At 41.5% G+C, this 19648-nt stretch overlaps 1 protein-coding gene across 1 annotated transcript in view; it reads right to left on the bottom strand.

Annotated features, from left to right (window-relative positions):
• Window positions 1–1164: 1164 nt before the first annotated feature.
• COL4A2 (collagen type IV alpha 2 chain) overlaps window positions 1165–19648 on the bottom strand; it is a 142628-nt gene continuing 124144 nt past the window's right edge. The window contains 17 exon segments of the mRNA XM_031056137.1: window positions 1165–2786; window positions 5708–5994; window positions 6757–6948; window positions 7818–7934; window positions 8540–8686; window positions 9214–9312; window positions 9448–9609; window positions 11001–11117; window positions 12454–12579; window positions 12965–13036; window positions 14299–14406; window positions 15352–15459; window positions 16069–16117; window positions 16120–16151; window positions 16536–16599; window positions 18052–18233; window positions 18606–18731. Coding sequence (XP_030911997.1) covers window positions 2532–2786; window positions 5708–5994; window positions 6757–6948; window positions 7818–7934; window positions 8540–8686; window positions 9214–9312; window positions 9448–9609; window positions 11001–11117; window positions 12454–12579; window positions 12965–13036; window positions 14299–14406; window positions 15352–15459; window positions 16069–16117; window positions 16120–16151; window positions 16536–16599; window positions 18052–18233; window positions 18606–18731 — 2243 coding nt within the window. The 3' untranslated portion in view covers window positions 1165–2531.

Below are 19648 nucleotides of genomic sequence, written 5' to 3'. Positions count from 1 at the left end.
TCCAAATAGTTTGCTGCTGTTGTTGACATAATCAGTTTTTACAGATTTGTTTCACCTTCACTTGAGTTCTCTTAAAACACTGAATGTGCTGCATTGCCAGAGTTGCATACTGTACAACCCACAAGTGATAGTTTTATGATCATCCCACAAGCACTGCTGTCTAGCAATATGTGGAAGAGGCAAGTTGTGTGTTCTTGGGTATTTGTTATTGCCATGCTTAAGAGAACTGGCAAATATTGAATAGATTTAGCTCACATTGGCTGCAATGCTTTCAGTACTAAGAGTTCTCTTTTGCTGAAATAAATAATAGTGTGATAAGTTTGTTCAGGGGCTGCCTTTCAGAGCTAATGCAGGGTCAGAGAGCTCATCTAAAGCTCAGGTAATTTCTCTGTTTATGGCTATATCTAATTATATGATCAGCTAATGTGGGTCAGATGGTGTGCTAGGTAAGTACCTGAAGGCAGCCTACTTGAAAGATGGCAGGGGACTTTTTACAAGGGCATGTAGTGCCAGGACAAGAAGGAATGGTTTCAAATTGAGAGTAGGTTTAGATTAGATATTAAGAAAAAAATCTTTACTGTGAAGGTGGTGATGCACTGGAACTTGTTTCCCTGAGAAGTTGTGGGTGCCCCATCCCTGGAAGTGTGTAAGGCCAGGTTGGATGTCACTCTGAGCAATCTGGTCTAGTGAAAGATCTCCCTTCCATGGCAGGGGGCTTGGAACAAACTTATTTTTATGGTTCCTTCCAATTCAACCCATTCTATGATTCTAGACCTTTAACTTAATTTATATTTTTTTCTTCTGTGGAGGTAACACTTGTCAAGTCTGGTAAATGTTGGTTTCCTGAACATTGTAGAGCATGAATAATGGTTGTTTTAATCTGCAATGGCACAGTTTATTTGCTTTTATCATTCTAACAACAAATTAAATACTATTTCACTTGTTCATTTTAAAGAAGTGATTTTAGAGACAGCTTCCCTCTTAGATCTTTTTAAGTGCAATGAAACAAACAAGTGTTCTCTGGTTGAAGAGTTTGAGTTTCAGTGGGAGGAGTTTGCTGGGAGTGCTTTTTTAATTCCTTAGTGCAAACAAAGTATTTCAACAGAGTAGTCCATATGCATGGTATGGAAAAACACAGTTTACAAAACAGAAATCACCAGCAAATAGAGATGTAGAAAAAAAGGGTTTATTTATGATTCAGTGAGGTTGGAATGTAATAATAAAAGCCAAGAAGCACCTGAAGCAGGAGTGAGGTGAGTTACTGAAAAATCACTGTCATTGCTATAAATATTAATCAGATTATGTGAACATGAATTTTGTAGCTCATCATTTTTTCCCTCCTCTCTTGCAGTGCTGACAGACAACTTTGGGCTAAATTGTTTCTTTCTAGAGAAGGAAAGAACTAGCCATTCTGGCAATTATCACCCCTTTTCTACAGGAAAAGATGATGCCAAGCAAATGCCTTGCTTCCCTCCCTTTGCTTTTGCAAGGATGACTCTGCAGGTCATCCCATTGCCACTTGTCCCCAGCTGCCAGGACAGGACACATTAAAGAGCCAGCTGGCAGGGCTGAAAGTTTTGTGTTAGAAGGTCATGTGGCATCCAGCACTCCTGCACATCCTACCCTGTGTGCTGCTCCAACATGATGTGCCTAAGGCCTGTTTGTGATGAGTGGCTTCATTTTGGAGGGGAAAAGGTGCAATGCAAAAACCAATTGCTGCTGCTGCTGTGGGGGTGGTGTGACACAGATGAAATGTCCACAGAACGGTGGAGCACGGGATCGTTTGGTAGTCTAGGAAAAACACCATCAAGCTTATAAAATAAATGCTAATCTTCTTCATGTAGACTTCTAACCAAACTGAAAGAGTTGCATTTTGTGATTTACTGGTTTTGGGAGCCTATGGGCTTTTTTACTGGCACTGGTTAAGTGCTAAAGCATGGTGAGGCTTGGGAGAAAAAAAAAAAGATGGTGTTGGGTGTGTTTGAAATGCCCAAGCAGAAAATACTAAAATGAAAATTAGGTTTAAGTGCTGGACATGAGCATTTTGGACCACAGTATATTTTCAGTATTTTGCAACAATTTAGGACTTAGCTCATCCTGTGTTAATTTATGGAACTGCAGCTGTTAGTGTTTACTGTTGTGACAAATACAGTAAATAGAAAGATACATATATTCTCTTCAGGTAAAGGTGGTGGGTATCTGACCAAGGAAACCTTTTATTACTGAAGTTTTTTTGGTGTTTCAAAGCTGTGAGTATTTCTATCATTTGGCAAATGATGTAATATTAGACTAGCAAAAAATGTGTATATATTCTGCATAGTGGGAGAACACACCACTAGATCTGTTCGACTTAATTTGTGTTATACTTAACTTGCTTTTACAGACATTTAAAAAATTAATTTCCATTCAGCTTTTGAGGTAATAAGTTAAAAAAAGCACCAACATGATTTATGCAATTGTCTAACCACCTCAGAAGGCTCCTCAGTATAAGAACTACGTGATAAGGAGGTTCCTTATACTGTGAGAGACTTCTATAAGTTTTTCATACAGACTTGACATCTGCTGATATGGCTTCGGATGAGTCCTGCCTTGAGTGTGTCTCCCGAGGGCTTGCTTTGGAAGGGCTGGTCGATGGTGGTGAGCCAGAAGCTGTATTTGTTTGCAAAGTAGTGACAGGTTCCGCGGGCGCCGTTGCATTCGATGAAAGGAGTCGCCCTGAAATCCTCCAGGCAGCTCCCAGGAGAAACCAGCGACTGTCCTCCACCTTCATCACCAGCAGCAGTGTGCTAAGGGAGACAAGGAGGGCAGTGTTCAGAGTGCAGCCTCAGGCAGTGCTGTGATAAACTCACAAGTGTGAAAAGAGAAAAAACGCTAGAATTGCTCCCAATTCTTATCTCCAGAGCAGAAAGTTGGCCAGTCCTGCAGCCGTGTAAGGGTTTGGCTATGCTGTAACTATATAAAGCAGCTAGTCCACATGTTGATGCCTCTTTGAAATCTTCTAACAAACATCTTTTCTGTAGTTAAGATTTTCACTGTTGGAAATCTTAGAATTGGAGAATCATTTAGGTGGAAAGGGCCCACTGGAGGTCACTTTCTCCAGTTCCCTGCTCAAAGCAGAGCTGACACCAAAGTTGCCCTCAGTTGCTCCATGGTGCTGTGGAGTTAATACCTCTAAGGATGGACCTCCCACAACTTGTCTGTGCATCTTGCTCCTCTGTTTTATTACCCTCACTAAGAACAATTTTTCACCATATATTTAATTCAAACTTCCCAAATTATAAAGTCTTACTCTGCATTGCATCTGAGGAGCACTGCAGAATTAGCCTCTATACAATAACTAGTTCCTTGTAGGACATGTTTTTTTTAACAGTGAATTACATCATAATCATGCATCTTTACACCACTCAACTGTTGCCTTTGACAGGTTCTGTGATAATGAACTGCATGTTACTTTTCTTCTGTCACAGGCATTACTAACAAGATGGGCATTTTTTCTGTCCCTTTAATAAATATACAGCTGTATTTTTGTTAGGAAGTGAAATAATCTGTAATATAAAAGAAAGCAGCTGGAAAATAAAGTTCTTAAACAGTTTTGTAAATGCAGGGAATGTAAGAGGCAGCATAAATTATTTCAACTTTGAGGCCTCTGCAGTTGGAGCTGGAAAGCAGATAGTAACAACTGCCGATGCTATTTGAGCCCTGGGATGGGAGCAGCCCTGCCTGGCAACCTCAGGTTGAGCTCTGGTATTCCATGCTTGGTCTATAAGCTCCAACTCTATGCCTATAATAGCGCTTCTGGTATTCACTATGGCTTTTTATCCTCCTGCAATGCTTACCCATATAGGATGTGTGATAGTGGAGTGCCCTCAATACATGAAATCTTACTGACTTCTCTGGCTGGGCAGTCTGTGCTGACTGAGGATCCTCCCTTACTCAGGGGAAGGAGGTGACAAATTTAAGCCAAGGAATTAAAACAGCATGTACTCTGAGAAAACCACAAGTGTGCTCTACTGCTTCCACAGTTGCCTGAGAAGCAAAAATGCATACACCAAACACTTCATTTGCTCCACAAGCTAGCTGGGAAAATGGGGATTTTTCTCACAGTGCTGACAGACTTTGTTCTGGGAAAAAGTTCTTGCTAAGGTGACAACTTTGCTCTTAACAATGCTCAGTGTTTACATGGGGCTCTGCAAATATTTAATTAATTCTTGGCATTCTTGTGAAGGAACTATGAGATAGGTATCAGGGCTTTTTATAGAAGCAAAAGAAAGGTCAAACACAGGGATAGTAAAAAATTTAAACTACTCTATCAAAATGTGGGGTTTTCTTTTGTACCTAATTTTGGATTTGCCTGTATCTTATTTTCTGAAAAATTTAAGTTTTTGGCTTTTGACATACAAATGGTTTGTGGGTAAGATTGATTATTGTTCTTTTATGATGTCTCCTGCCACAGAAATCTTGTTTCTTTTCCAGTACTGTTTACTTCAGGATTCAGCCCAGTCTTCAAAAAATTAACAATATAGGCATGCTGCTGCAGGTTTTGACTCTTGTGTTCATCAAGCAAGTCAGAAAAAATGAGCATCTGTCAGATCATTCACTGACATTTTAGATGCTCTTTAAGCTTTCTGTACAGTCTTGCAAAAAAAGGTCAGGCCCTTCAGTAGGTCTTCTGCTGCACACCCAGCACTAAGTTTTTCTGTAACATCCTGTCGCAGACATCCTTTTTATGAAAAATCCTTTCTTAGGATTTTTCCTGCTGGAGCTGAGAAATTTCAGCAACAAGAGGTAAACAATAATTATCTGCTGCTGTGGAATGCAACAGGTGGATCTGTGATTGGTCTCCTGTGGATGTTTGGATCTGGTGACCACTCACAGCAGAGCTGGCTCTCGGTCTCTGTTGGAGCCAGCTGCCTTTGTTATCATTCTTTCTTTTCTATTCTTAGCCTAGCTAGCTTCTGAAACCTTTCCTTCTATTTCTTTTTAGTATAGTTATAATGTAATATATATATATCATAAAATAATAAATCAAGCCTTCTGAACATGGAGTCAACGTTCTCACCTCTTCCCTCAATCAAGAACCCTTGTGACCACTGTCACAACATCCCATTTCCTAATTGTAAGCTCACAAGATTGAAGAGCTCATGTACACCATGGGATGTACAGCTCAGCTCTTACTGCCAACAACACTGAAACTTAATTTTTAAAACAACCAGAGGCTGTCTCTCTTTCCAGAGTAAATGAAAGACTTTGGCTTCAAAATCTTCGACCAAAACACCAATGATTTTTAAATTTTGAAAAGAAGGGAAAAAGCATGTTGTTACTTTTCCTTTTCCCCCCCTAGATCAGCTTCTTAGTAGTGATGTATGTAAATAACTCAAAATCTTTAGCTGTGACAATGCTCTGTATGCTCCTGTTGCACCTCAGTGTAATTTTATTTGTTAAGTCACAGCTGTCCTTTAAGTCTGTTCTGAAGTGCTATTTTGTACATAAAGTAAGGTCTCCAGATGCTACTCTGACAAGAGACAATTTTCTCTGAAATTCACAGAAATTTTCATCTTCCTAGAAATTACTTTTGTAGCTCCCTGGTCCCCCAGTATGATGCATGGTTTTGGTCTTGCTGCCTCTGAAGCGGAACAGCCTTACTAGTACCAAACACTCAAATTTAAACCCCATTGCTGCACAAAATGTGACCCTGGAGACCCAATACCATAAGGAAGGAATATCCGATCCACAAACTGCGCCAGCCTTCAGGGCAGTGAGGAATAGAAGCTTCTTGGCTGTGGACAGCAATTGCCACAGCTGGGGCCTCACAGACTGAGCAGCGACTGATATATGGCTTAATGTCTTCTTCTGCCACGGGCATCATTGGGAGAGGTGCTGTGGTTGAGAGCCAGTAGGATTTATCATTTCGACTTGCATAGTAGCAAATATCCCCAGGGTTACAGTAGAGGAATGGCATGGTGCTAAAGCGAGACAAACACGAGCCAGCCAGCCCTGTTCAAAAAGAAGAAGAAAAAGGCAATCATTCTCACAGAAGACAATGCACACTTCCAGTTTCCTGCTCTTTCCCAAGTACCTGCCAGGAAAGCCCCATGGTCCAGAATGTTTTGCTGACTTTACAGGTGCCCTCAAACAGCACTAATGACTTGCAGGAGCTCTCTCAGGGGCACCCATAAAGACATGTAGTTTTTATTCTCATTTTGGTGCTTCCTAAGCCTGTTTGTTGTAGTCCCAGCTTTTGGAATCCAGGCTGGTGCCAGCAGTTGTAAGACCGTTTCTGGCTGGGCTGTTTAGGTCCACTCCGGCTAGCTACTGACCCCAGCCCACACGGTCTTACATGGATGAAAGCAAAAGGCCGGAAGCACTCTTCTCCCCGTGGGGATAAATGTCCTCTGTTTATTGTCTTGAGAACCACCAGATGGAAAAACCCACATGGAAAGAGCACTCATGGCTCATGGTGAGAGACTTTTATACTTGAGGGAATGGGGGGTGGAGGAGGACCACGGCCAATGGGATACCAGTAGGGAGGGGCGAGGGGAGGGACTAACCAGGGAATAGATCACCAGGGGGGTACTGGGGACAGGGGTGGCTGAGGGAGAAACCAGGTGATAGGAGAAGGGGATGAACAAACCATGTGATATAACATCAACTATTCAGTATGATATAAAGACTACTCTGTGCAAATCTCTAATAACCCAGTGCAAAACAACTAAATAAACTATTTAGTGTAATACAACAAGCAGTATTTGTACATACCTAGATCCTGGTTGTGTGCTTTTTCTTGTCCTTCAAAATACAGTAGGCTGTATCCACTCCAGAGTTTGTTCATGCCCACTGGGCACATTGGCTCTTGGTCGGACTGGCTGTGCTTCACCAGCAGGTAGCCCATGCTGACACTGCGGCCCGGCATGCCTGGGGGCCCAGGGCTGCCGGGCCGGCCTGGCTGGCCTTAGAGGAGAGCAGAAAAGAAAGAATCCAGCTGGGTTTGTGCTCCCACAAATGATCTGGTGCTAGCTGATATTCCAGCTAAGCTGCTGACGAACAGCTTAATGGCATGATGCCTTTGCTTTATGGTAAATTATTGTTAAGAAGAGCGGCAGTTCTAGGATTATAACAGTTGCTGGATTAGGCTCCTTGGTTTCTAATATAATGTATTTCACACCAGAACTAGGGAAAGTTACAAATAAAGTTCTGATGAATTTGAGCATACAGAGATGAGCAGATTTTCCCTCTAAAATATTTTCTTAGTTCAAGATTTACCAGTGGTTGTTGGACTTCTTGCATTTGACTCATACACTTGAAACTATGCTCTGCAAATACCTTTTTCTTTGTGTGCTTAGCTAACTAAGATAGTAATAGTTCTGCTCTTTGATTTGATAAGGACACAGGTATTTCCTTTGCAGACACATTCCCTTAAACTTCATCTATCCAAGTTTCACCTACCCAGCCTTCATCTCCATGAATGTAACTGTTAGTTAAACACTAGGCTGAAAATACTTAAAGAGAATAAATACACTCAGAATGAAACAAACTCATGAGTGGACTGATATTTACAGCTATCAAAATTTATTCTGAAAATACTGCTCTAAGGTAACTGTTAACATTTAATTAGTTGTCCCTTGTGAAGTATCTATGAAGACAGAAACTTTCCTCCCCTCCCTTTCCCTCCCCTCCTCCACCTTCCTTTTGCTCCCTACCCCCTCCTCTTGCCTCCTCCTCTCTCTCCTCTCATTTCCTTCCAGTGAAGTAGTAACTGCAGAGCAATGAAGTGCAGAGAAATGGGAAAGAGGAAAAAAGTGCTGTGTGATATCTCTTACCTTCAAATCCCACTGGACCCTGAAATCCCATTCCTCCTTGTTCCCCTCTGGAGCCAGGAGAAGCTGGAATGCCACCCCTGCCCTGGAGTCCTGGCTCTCCTGGTGAGCCTCTGAAACCTTATACAACAATGGTTGTAAGCACAGTGACTGCAGACATATCAACATGCCCATCCCACTTTGTTAATGTGTTCTCTCCTGGTGTATGTTTGGTCCTGTCTGCTGGGTTTGCACTGAAGGTAAGATCCTATGGTGCTTGCTCAGCCAAAAAGCACCAAGTTCATTAGAAAAGCTTGCTGGGGTCAAGACTACATGAGTCCTGCAACCTTAATCCTTCACTCTTGGCACCACTTATCTCTGATGAGGCTCATGGCAAAAGGTGCAGTATATCAGCTCTACACGTCACTGATGCTACATTATTCCCCGAGCTGACAGTGTTCTCACAAGGATGCGCATTTTTCACCAAAGATGTTCAGTCTTGATGTGCATGAGATCCATATCTGATGTTGTTTTGGCTTTGTGAGTGTTGCCAAAGTTATTTCCTGTTTTGCTTATGTTCTGAATGCTAGGAGGAGAAAGCAAGCTGAAGCCTCAGCTTTGGAAGACTAAAAATTGCCTCTCCTTTCTGGATTACAGACTTTAAAGTAGATGAGCATCAAATCAGTGCTCTGGTGGCCTCAGTATGCTAAGGGGAACAGCTTTCAGTCTGAATGTGTGATTCCTACCTGGATCTCCTGGTGGGCCCTGAGGTCCCATATCTCCTGGGCTTCCCTGAGGTCCGATACTTCCACGGGGACCTGGTGAACCTTGCTCAGCAACCAGCCTTGGAGGATCAGGGGCTCGCCCAGGAGAGCCTGGAGGTCCCTGGAAGCCTGTCATTAGAAGCAGGATGAGATAGTTTGATAAAAAAAACTAAAAACTGAACCACTCTGTATTTTTTCCTTAATGTACTTTCATCCAGAGACATGTTGCTCTTACTTGGCTGCATATGCATGACAGGTGCAGCACCATCTTTTGATGGGCTTCAAGAGACACAAATACGTGATGGTATAGATGGAGAGATGGATTTTAAAGCTCTCTTTAAATATTCAGGTTGTCTACTCTGTGGGATTAATTTAGACAATAAATCCTTCTTTTTATTGACTGCAAAAGTGGCTCTGAGTTTGGAGTAGGCACCTCATACAAGTCAAATTCATAAAGCCAAAACTTGACTACTCATGTTAAATTCAGGCATCTGACCCTGGAATTTCCCAGGATTCACAGAGTCATTCAGGATGGAGGACTCTGGAGGCGACCAAGACGAACCTCCTGCTCAAAGCAAGGCCAGTTAGATCAGCTCTGTGGAGCTGCAGAACGAGTAGTTTCAGAAGGAGTCACACATCTGACTGCACGCACTTACCTGTTACTCCTCTATCCCCCTTGGGTCCAATGGGTCCCAGGTCACCTGGAAATCCTACTGTGCCCATAAAGCCAATGACACCTTGTTCACCCCTGGGACCTTTAATGCAAAATGACAAGTGGCATTATTGCATTTCAGTACAAATCAAGTGAGTGCAAAAGTCATGGTGTTAAAGATGCTGTAGCACAGAAGGCTCCCCTGCTTCCTGCCACAATCAGCATTTCCCGTCCTTACCTTTTGGTCCAGGCAATCCAGGCAGGCCAGGACTTCCTGATAATCCAGGATCACCTCTACTTCCTTTTGGGCCGATTTCTCCAGTCCTACCTGCTTCTCCACTTTCTCCTTTGCTTCCTGGTGGAGCAGGTGTTCCAGGCTGCCCCTGTGGTCCTGGATAGCCTATTTAGAGGAAATATAGATTCTAATCTGTTTATACAGATTATATAGATTGTAATCTGTTTATACTTAACATCTGGGCACAGAGGAAAGTAACAGAACTATCTAACTGTATCCCATCAGGTTCTATTTCCTTAATTTAAGCAGCGGACAGATTTATTCAGCACTCCTGCTCCTGCTCTCAGGCTGGCAGCAGTGGCAGAGGAATTAGAGTATGAAGCTCCCACAAAACAATGTTATCTCAAGCAAGATTTCAGCAGAAATAGGGTGCCTGCTGAGATACAGCCTTCCATGAACAATTCCTCCACTAGCAAATGCCCCACTTCCCTAGGTGTTTCCTTGCTTCATCCTAAATTATCCAAGTAGCTAGAGAGAAATCAGAGAGCAGCAAGTATCTGACTCACAGCCAAGGACTTACTGTTCTGTGTATCTTAGTGCTCAGTTGAACATCTGGAACCAAATAAGTACTTCATGCTGTCTTGGGAATGATGGGAACAGCTTCTTTTTCTAGAATTTTCTATTGCCTGAAGCTAAACCAGAGGTAACTGAAGAGGTTTCTCTTCAGTTACCTCTGCTGCTTACAAGACATTTGGACCTTTTTTTTTCTGAGGAGAGAATAGCCCTTACTATGTAGAGTTTTGAGTGGGACATCTCTTGTGCTGCCTTTTGAGGCTGGATCACATGAGGATACGATTGCAAGATGTATGTGGCAAAGTCAGAGTGAGCCACACTTGTCTCACCATTTTGGCTGGGATATGGTGTTACTGTTTCCACTCTCCTGACTGCTTGGAGAGTTGGAATCAGTATGCAGAGTCAGGCCAACTAACATCCTCTTTAAACTTGGAAGCCTAGCCATTTTGTTGGTTTTCAGCTGGTTTGTCTGTTTTAAGTTTTTGCTGAGTTTACACAAAAATTTCCATCCATCATAAAAAGATGTTAGTGGAACAACTTCTGCTACAAGCTCTTCATAGTGGCACTGCAATTTGAAATAATTGTGCAGTCCAATAAGCAACAGTAATTTTTAAGAAGGAAGAGCTAACACTTTCCAGTGTAATTTAGCTTTCATGGTCATTTCACATAGGAGAATTTTGTGAATGATTAAGACTATTTAATAGACTTGCAAGTCTGCCACAGACCTCAGATTTTAGAATAGTAGATTAGCATAATGCTTCTGAAAGTTGTCAAGAGAATTCTGGATTATTTAATCTGTTATTTGCATGAAGATCAAATGAGGCATGAGGACAACCTGGAGGAACTGACTTTTGCTTTCAAGAGGTCTGTGTCTATTATCTCATCTACCATGAGTTCTGTCCAACAATTTTAGTGCTATATTTAATAGGGCTACTTTATTGAAACAAGACAGAAATAACAATGACTGCTGTTGCATGAATTACCTGGCACTCCATCTAGACCTGGGGAGCCTTTATCACCAGGATATCCTGATATATTTGAAATCCCAGGAGGCCCTGGAAATCCTTCCTGCCCAGGAATACCAAAGGATCCTGGGACTCCTGAAGGGAAAAAAAGAAATAATTAATACTGCAAGGAAAATGCACAATTGCAATTAAAATGACTCACCTTAGACTAAGAAGTGGGATTTTCAAAATAGAAAACACCTGCAGTTCCCACTGATTTCTGTTTTATTTTTTCAGATGATACCGTGGAAGTTGTTTTTTATTTTTTAAAGAACCAAATATTAGTCCTCTGCCAAAGCTCTCTGGGTAGCTAATTACATTTCACTGTGTTGAATACTAATAATCTTGTGTCTGCCAGGTAAAATATTATTTCAAGATAGGAAGTACTCAAAATATCCTAGGTATACTGAAGCAGGCAGGAAGGCAGCTTTGTTCTTCTGTGCCTGCAGGGTCAGGGCTGACAATTAGCATTATCGGGTGTGAGTTAAAACCAAAAGCTCAAATCCAAGAAGTTCTCTAGAGATGAAAAATTGTTAAGTGGTCAAAAGTCTGCCCTACCAATAACAGATTAGTCTTTTAAGTATATTGAAGTTGTTACGAAGTTGACCTTCTGTTTAAAATTGCGACAAATAAAAATGAGTGAGGTATGAATGAATGCTTGATAATAAATCTCTGAATGGTGTTCGAGATGGCATATCATGTTAGTAACAATGAAGTGTAACACAAAAGATTATGTATGAACCATAGAACCAAGCAGGCAAAGGCGGTAAGGTTTTACATCTCAGTCAGTCCTTAATCCTTTCAGAGCCAAAATGTTTGAAAAATTTAAAAAACAAACGCCCAAAAAACATAAGTAATCAGTTTATTTGTTCATCAGTCTGGTGGCTTCTTGATGGGTGAAAACCAGGTGGTGACCCATTCTGAGATGAGCACAGTCTGTTACAGCACAGAGGGCTGGAGCTTACTCTGCACAAAGGATAGATGGCACCAGCAAAGCACTGTGTATGGGAACAGAGCCCCTAGGTGCCAGCAGGACCATCACACATTGAGAGGCAGCGAGGCTTTCAGGAGAAAGGGAAATATAGACAGGTTTGTAACAAAAAGAGAGAGGGATCATGCGTTTGTGTAACCAGAACTCGATTAAAAATATTTGGGGAGCTGATGGCTGAGAGTAGCCTCTGGCATTTGCAGCTTGCTGAGCCCAGTGGGTGCGACAAGATGGGGAAGCATCCAGGCTGTGCAGCACTGGGGAATACACACTGCTGATCCTGAGCAAGGGCTGGCTGAGCTGCAGCACGAACTCCAAACAGTGACTTCCCCAGCTTTGGGAGTTCACCTATTCACCTGCCTACCCCACAGTGTATTTTGTGACATCTCTAACACCCACAGAAGAAACAAGTCACAGGTGGATCTCATTCTCTGGAGCACAGACCTGGAACACCTCTCTCTCCCTTCTGGCCTGGAGGTCCTCGGCTGCCTTCTACTCTGCTTGGCTCTCCTGCTTCTCCTTTGTCCCCCGCTGCACCTGGGAAACCTGCAGAGCCGTACCCATCTGGACCTGTTGAGTTGTTCAGAATGAAGAGGAAAGCTGAAACATTTCTGCATATAACAATGCATGCTAAAGTACATGTATAGAGCATGTGGATTTACAAAATACATGAGTCTGTAACGGCTTATTGGATAAAAGGCTCATGATGAGAAAAAAGGCCTTGAAGTTTTAACTTTATCAGAGGAAAGAAACAATGATTTGAAGTTGTGTTCTGATCCCACTATGGAGTTGCACATAGTGTATGAATTGTTTGCCAGAGCCCACAATAATGAAGCACATTCCAAAGCTTTGGAGGGCACAGTTTAAAAAATTGCATTACAAAGATCTCACTCACCAAGCTTGAAGAGAACACAATGTTGTGCCTTTGAACAGGGAGAGTAACAGCCTCACTTACCTGGTGATCCTGGTAAGCCCTTAGTGCCTGGTAAACCATGCAGTCCACTGATTCCCCTGAAGCCAGGCTGGCCTGTTTTAAAATTATATTCATGATTATCATAATGCTTTCTATTAGTCTGTATATATTCCTGGGCAAAAAAAAAATCAAATGCTTGAATAAATGCTATTCTATGTTAAAATATGGTGTATTATATGCAAATGAATTAATTACTCTAAGTTTATTATTAAATACACCACGCTATGGTTTTGTGATTGGCAAATTTTGTTCTTATCCAATAAACTCATTACTCAAGAGATATTTTTAAAAATATCTCTGATCCATCTGGCAGCATGTCATTAGTTCCAGTCTTGCTGCCATAGTTTTTTTACTATGGCATACCCATTTAGTTTTCCAAAATCCACAAGCCAAGACAATTATGACATAATTGTAGACTCTAAATGTGGTTATAATAAAGCTGTCTTCAGGAGCAATTCATTCTGTGTCATTTAAAAAAACTCCAAAACTCTAAAAAAATGTCTGATAGCTACCGTTACTATTGTTACAGGTAAAATATATTCCATCTATTTGTACCTGTCAAAGTGGTAAGTATGATGTTGAAGCTAGACAATGGCCAGAGCTCTGGAGGACTATTCAGTCTCAGAAAAATAAGTGTCTGTCTGTCTCTCTTCACTGTCTAAAAAGGCAGTCTTCATAACTGGATTAGCTTAGCTTTGAGGCAGATTCAGACAGAAGAATCTTACTAAAAGATTCCTGGCTGAAAGGTAGAAAAACATCAGCTGCCTTAATATATAAAGGAATTAAGTGGCAGCCATTGAGATTCTGTATCCTGTGATGCAAACAGCTTCATTTTAAACTATCACCTGCATTTTCATAGCACAATTCTGTCTAAATCATAAGTCATTTATTCTTGAAACCAGATATTGAATCAGTTAAAAGTTTTTGGTGATGATGCAGGACAAATACGTTGCTTGCTATCTAATGCCACATTATAATATTCTCATATTGTACATCACTACCCTTGCTGCATGTTTAATAATTTTTATTGCTTTTTTTCTTCCTAGCTGTCATGAAAAACAAAAATGTTTCTTGAAAATTGCTTTCCTAGATGAAGAGGTCATCAACAGTTAAAAGGAGCTGATAAGATACCAGAAGCCATAAATCAGCAACCACATCTCATTGTTAATGCACTTGGACTTTGTGAGGAACAAATATTTTAGTACAGGAAACTGCCACTCTGAACTGCAAAACCCCCCTTTCTTCTTCTTCACCCCAAAAGAACATATGCAAGTGTTCACACAGAAATGATTGAGTGGCTGAAGGTGTACACATACCTGCTTGTCCTGGTAAGCCAGGCCAGCCAGGAGCTCCCTTTTGACCTGTAAGTCCAGGAGTCCCAGGGCTTCCTTGCTGCCCTGGGGGGCCAACCAGTCCTGGCAAACCTGCGTGACAACAATGAATCATTGCTCATGAGCATCCTTAAAACCAACACCAAAACACAGACTTGTGCTACTTTCATTCTCCCAGGCAGAAAAATGAAGACTTTCCCTTCCTGATGTCATTGTATGACACTGCCCTGCTCATCCAAGTGGGAGAAAACCAAAGAGAGCACAGGTAGGAGAGACAAAGTATAAAAGAACAGCTCATTACAAACTTCAGGTTTCTGACAGCCTCAGAAAGACAGCAAGCTCCTCCTAATAAAATAACTTTACTTCTATTGCCAGTTACAAGTGATTTCATTTCTGTGCATGTCACTTTCCCCTTCTGCTGCACTAGTTTTGCCTTTCCCACTGAGAAGCTGATCAGACAAGAAATGTTTCCCAGTTAGGCACCTGTTGAAGCTCTTCAGCCTTGGTTGGAGTTTCTAAGCCCTCTAATGAGAAGAAGTGTGGAGCAACTGTTCTAAAAGAGCATTTCCATGATCCTCCTGCAATAGGACATGTTCTTGAGCCCTGAGTGTGTGATCCAGCCACAGCTGAACCTGACTTGGCTTCTCTTGTACAGTGGGCCCATGAGCCTGGCTCAAAGAAAGGCTCTGTAACTGTGTCCTGGGAGATACTGATTTAATTTATGGCAGGAAAGGTCATTGAAAAGCCTACTCCTAGTAGTATTGAGACATTAGAATACCTGAGTATGCCAGCAATAAAACACTTTGACTGGACACATGGTTGCTATAGAAAAGGAAAAACTGGTATCAAGTAGAGTTGGGTTTTTGCAATTTCTTCTTAATTTCTGCTGTGAGTTCCACATCCTTGCCACTGCTCCTCACCAATTTACAGAATGATGAGCATATTGAAAACTTAATTACTTTCTTTTGATGGAAAGAGTATTTTTCTTTTTCCTCTTAAACAATGTTATTCTTTGGAGTGTTAAAAAGAATATTTTACCTTCCTGTCCCACAGAGCCAGGGACACCCTGCGTGCCCTTGAGGCCTTCAATTCCAGGGAAACCAGGATCACCACCTTCTCCTTTTGGTCCCACACCTCCTCTTATGCCTGGAAAACCACAAAACCAGTATGTTCTTTTAATTCCTTTGATGTTCTTTTAAGCAAACAAGCATAACATGAACTTTGCTACTGAATGGGTCCTGGTCTTGCCACATAAAGACATTCTTCTAGTCAGGGTGCTTACATAATCTGGGAGCATGAACAGTCCTCTGGCCAAATGATCATTAAATTTGTTTTTAAAAGTGCTCCCCAAATTATGTGGAATATGACACTGATGTTCAAGTGTGCTGCATGTACAGGGAAATTTAATATACTACCTAACAACTCAATCCAAAATCGAGAAGACTTTGCTATCCCACCTTCTATAATCATGGCATGATAATGCTCTTTTTGTCATCAACAGCAAAACAAATTATATAGAAATGTTTACTGGAGTTGCCAGTGATGATGTTTACTGCTATAATGGTATTTTCAGTTGAAGAGGTAAATGTAAGACATATTAATTTCAATAAAGAAAAGATGAACCTCTCCAGGAGCTGTCATAACAACACAGGTTCAAGAGCCATCAAAAGCCCATAGAAAGCTCCCCCTCCCTTCCTCTGGGAACTTTGGTATGTGAAAAGAAATACATTCAGAGAGCAACTGTGAAATTAATACCTGTTAAGCCTGGCACACCAACTTCCCCTTTCAGGCCTGGCATTACTGCATTCCTGGTAAGTTTATAGTATCTCCCCGATCACCTATTTCAAACAAAAATGAACACATGAGTGGTAAGGCTTTAATTTAAACAGTACTTCCTGTTGTTTCAAAGGAATTGCAACTTCAGAGGCAAAATTCTGCAACTATTATCTTTGTAGAATAAAAGAGAAGTAAATTAAAGACAGCAAAAAAAGTGTCTGGAAGAGCCTCCCTCCTTGGCACAGATGGATGTATCCATGGACAGCACATGTTACATGAAATTAACAGTATTAACCTTTTTAGAGCCTTCCACACTAACAATATCATTCTGTAAGACTGTAGAAAGACTCTGAGATTGAAGACACACTGAGACCCCTCAGAACTCAATGTCAAGTATTTGATAGGTGATGAATACAGAGAGTACTCAGATAAGAGAACAAACTCACCTATTTCTCCATGTGAGCCAGGAGTACCAAAATGGCCTGAAATTCCTGGAATGCCCTTTTCTCCCTATTATATGATTGAAAACAAGCATCAGTTAGTGAAGTTGAGGATTTATTCAATCTTCCAAGCAGCTGACATTGGAAATACTAAAAAAAGGCTATTAAAAGCACCACTTTTGAGTTTCTGTAGTACTTTATAGAGTAACATGGCAGCAGTCTGTTAATCTAAATCAGTACCAACCAAGGGACAAGTTATGTTTGCAAAGGCTTAAGTTAAAAATTGAGGACATCCCATTATGCATATATAGCAGTGAGTCCTTGTGCTGATATTGGCTGGGGCAGAATTATTTTTTTTTCACAGTAGCCAGTACAGGATTGTGTTTTGGATTTGTGCTAGAGACACTGTTGATAACACAGGGATGTTTTCATTCCTACTGAACTGTGCTTACACTGTGTCAGGACATTTTTTGCTTGTCACTCCTCTGTGCCGGTGAGCAGGCTGGGGGTGCGCAGGGATGTGCGAGGGGACACAACTGGGACAGATGATCCCAACTGACCCAATGGATATCCCACACTCTGTGGCCTCATGCTCAGCATATGAGGCAGGGGGCATGGTGGACTGGGGGGTAACAATGCTTGGGGATTGGCTGGGCATCAGCCAGTGGGTGGTGGGCAATAGTTTTCATTTGTATCACTTGTCTTTCTTGGGTTTTATTTATCTATCATTGTTATATTATGATTATTATTATTACTACTATAATTATTTATCATTATTGTAGTTTATTTCAATTCTAAAACTGTTATCCACAAGTTCTCTCACTTTTACCCTTCCAATTTTCTTCTCCCCATCCTGTTGGGGATGTGTGGGGGAGCAAGCGACCAGGCGGGGCTTAGATTCTGGCTGAGGTTAAACCATAATAGTCCTGCAGTCCTTGGTTAAAAAAAAATCTTACTGAAATCTGAAGGCAAAGAGAATCTGAGAAAGGAACATAGTTTTTGTCTCAAATAAATGATGTCTATGAATCTACTGTCAGGTCTTTTCTAAGCTTTTATTTCTTCCAGTGTAACTTATTTTGCAGCCAGAGTGAATTACAATGAATTGCCCTCTAGAAGCTAAGATTCTTAGGCTCTTTTACTGTTAGGTAAGTGACAGTAACTTTTGGCAGTGATACGATTAAGTCCTGGGACAAAGAGAAAAATAAGCCCAATACTGAGAATAATTTTTACCAGCAGCTGTGGCAACAGGATCAAAGATCTAGAAGGAACCATCTGGGTCCTCACTGGCAAAATGCCAGCATATGAAATTTGGATGTCTCACAATGAGAAAAGAAATTACTCTGCCTGATGAATGTTGGAGGGAGCAAGCAAAAGTATTTGATCTATTCATTCAATGCCTATGGCATTTTTATCTTTGCACTGCTGGTGTTCGGCAAAATTTCAAGGGGTGAAGGCCACTTCCTGAGAAGCTGAATGCCAGCAGCACAAGGACACCCTTATTCCCTTATGTGCATGAACTCACCCTGACTCCTGTGGTGCCAGGGAAGCCTCTGATGCCAGGAGAACCAGCAGGACCAGGATACCCTTTCACACCTGTCAGCCCTTTCGCGCCAATGTCTCCTTTCACACCAGCCACGTAGCTGGGATGCCCAGGGGACCCTGGGGATCCTGTCTTTCCAGGAAGGCCTGGCATTCCCTTGCTACCTGCAGGCATGGAAGAAGAAAAATAAATAAGGGAAGACTGACATGCAGGCTTGTGTGTAAGAAGGTTTCCTGCTACTAGTTTTCCTACTACCTTCTTCTCGAAACATGGGACCACAAGGTGCTGTACAAGGCAACACACACACACACACACACACACACACACACACACACAGAGACATCATCCCTCAAAGCTTTCCTTGGGGGTGACTCTGTGAAATGCATCCAGGAGCTCAGTTTCTGCTGTCAGAGACCTTGCTGGGAAGGCTGCAGCCAAGTGGTACAATGAGCATGGAATATTTAATTTGGTAGCTGAGAAAAAGTACTAAACGAGAGTTCTGAATGTGCTTGCTTTGTTTTACTATGATCACTGACCTTTTAAGCCAAAGAATCCCTTTGTGCCCCTTTCTCCAACATCTCCTTTTTCACCTTTAACTTCCATCATCATGCTGGGCATGAGCTTTGGAGGGTCTCCTGGGGGGCCTTGATCCCCACGGTCACCTAAAGGGTAAAAAGCCCAACCACGTTACAAAATGCTAGTCAGCAGCATGGTCAGAAAAAGTGAACAGAAGAGTGAATTAGGAAAAAGGAATGACCTTCCACAAGCTACAGAAAATGCACTTGCATGAAAAGTAACCTGTGTCAATACAACATGGCAGTGGAAGAGTCATGCTTAAGAAAACATGAAAACTGAGTTAAACTTTTGTACATAAAATCCTGGGAGTTGGACCCAGACTCCTCTGTGATAGATAATTTATCTCTCAGTAGATCAGTTAGGAATCATGTTTTTATACAAAAAGCCCCAAAATCATGGTTTATTAAAAAACCCAAGAAGCACAAAAGCACAGAAAAGTAGTTTAGTTCTAGTGCAAAGGAAATTCTCAATCAAAAAGCCTTGGGCAAAAGAAAGAGTTTGGATTTGTTACCAGCTATAGTGTTCATTTTCTTGACTTTATCATTACTGGTGATATCAGTAAATAATGCCCAGAAGAAGGGACCCACACAGACTCTATGAGTATCTTTAGTTCTTTGTGGGGTGCAGAGACAGGCCAGTAACTCAGACTTGTCTCCTATGATTATGCACTGTCTCACATTTCTTCAACAAGAAGTGTATTTGCACTTCTCTTCACAGGGGCTGTTTTCACACATGTCTTTTGCTGAGACTGTTGCTGGGATTCTGCAACCTCTGAATTGCAGACACTTTTAAAAAAATACCAATCTCAGGGTCCCTAGGAGGAACATTTTGGTCTTGTGGCAAAACATTTATTTAAAGGCAATTGTGTGTAATCAAAAGAGGACTGAGTTACAGTTTTCATTTTACCAACAATAATACCGGCTGAAGGTTTGTGACTTTTAAGCTTTTAATAATGTTTGTGACTTTTAACTACTTAATTTTAACTACTTAATTGCCTGTTTTT

Source organism: Geospiza fortis, unplaced genomic scaffold (assembly GCF_000277835.1).
Source record: "Geospiza fortis unplaced genomic scaffold, GeoFor_1.0 scaffold192, whole genome shotgun sequence".
In the NCBI taxonomy this organism is placed as follows: Eukaryota; Metazoa; Chordata; class Aves; order Passeriformes; family Thraupidae; genus Geospiza; species Geospiza fortis.
This window is presented reverse-complemented; position numbering and strand designations above follow the sequence as displayed.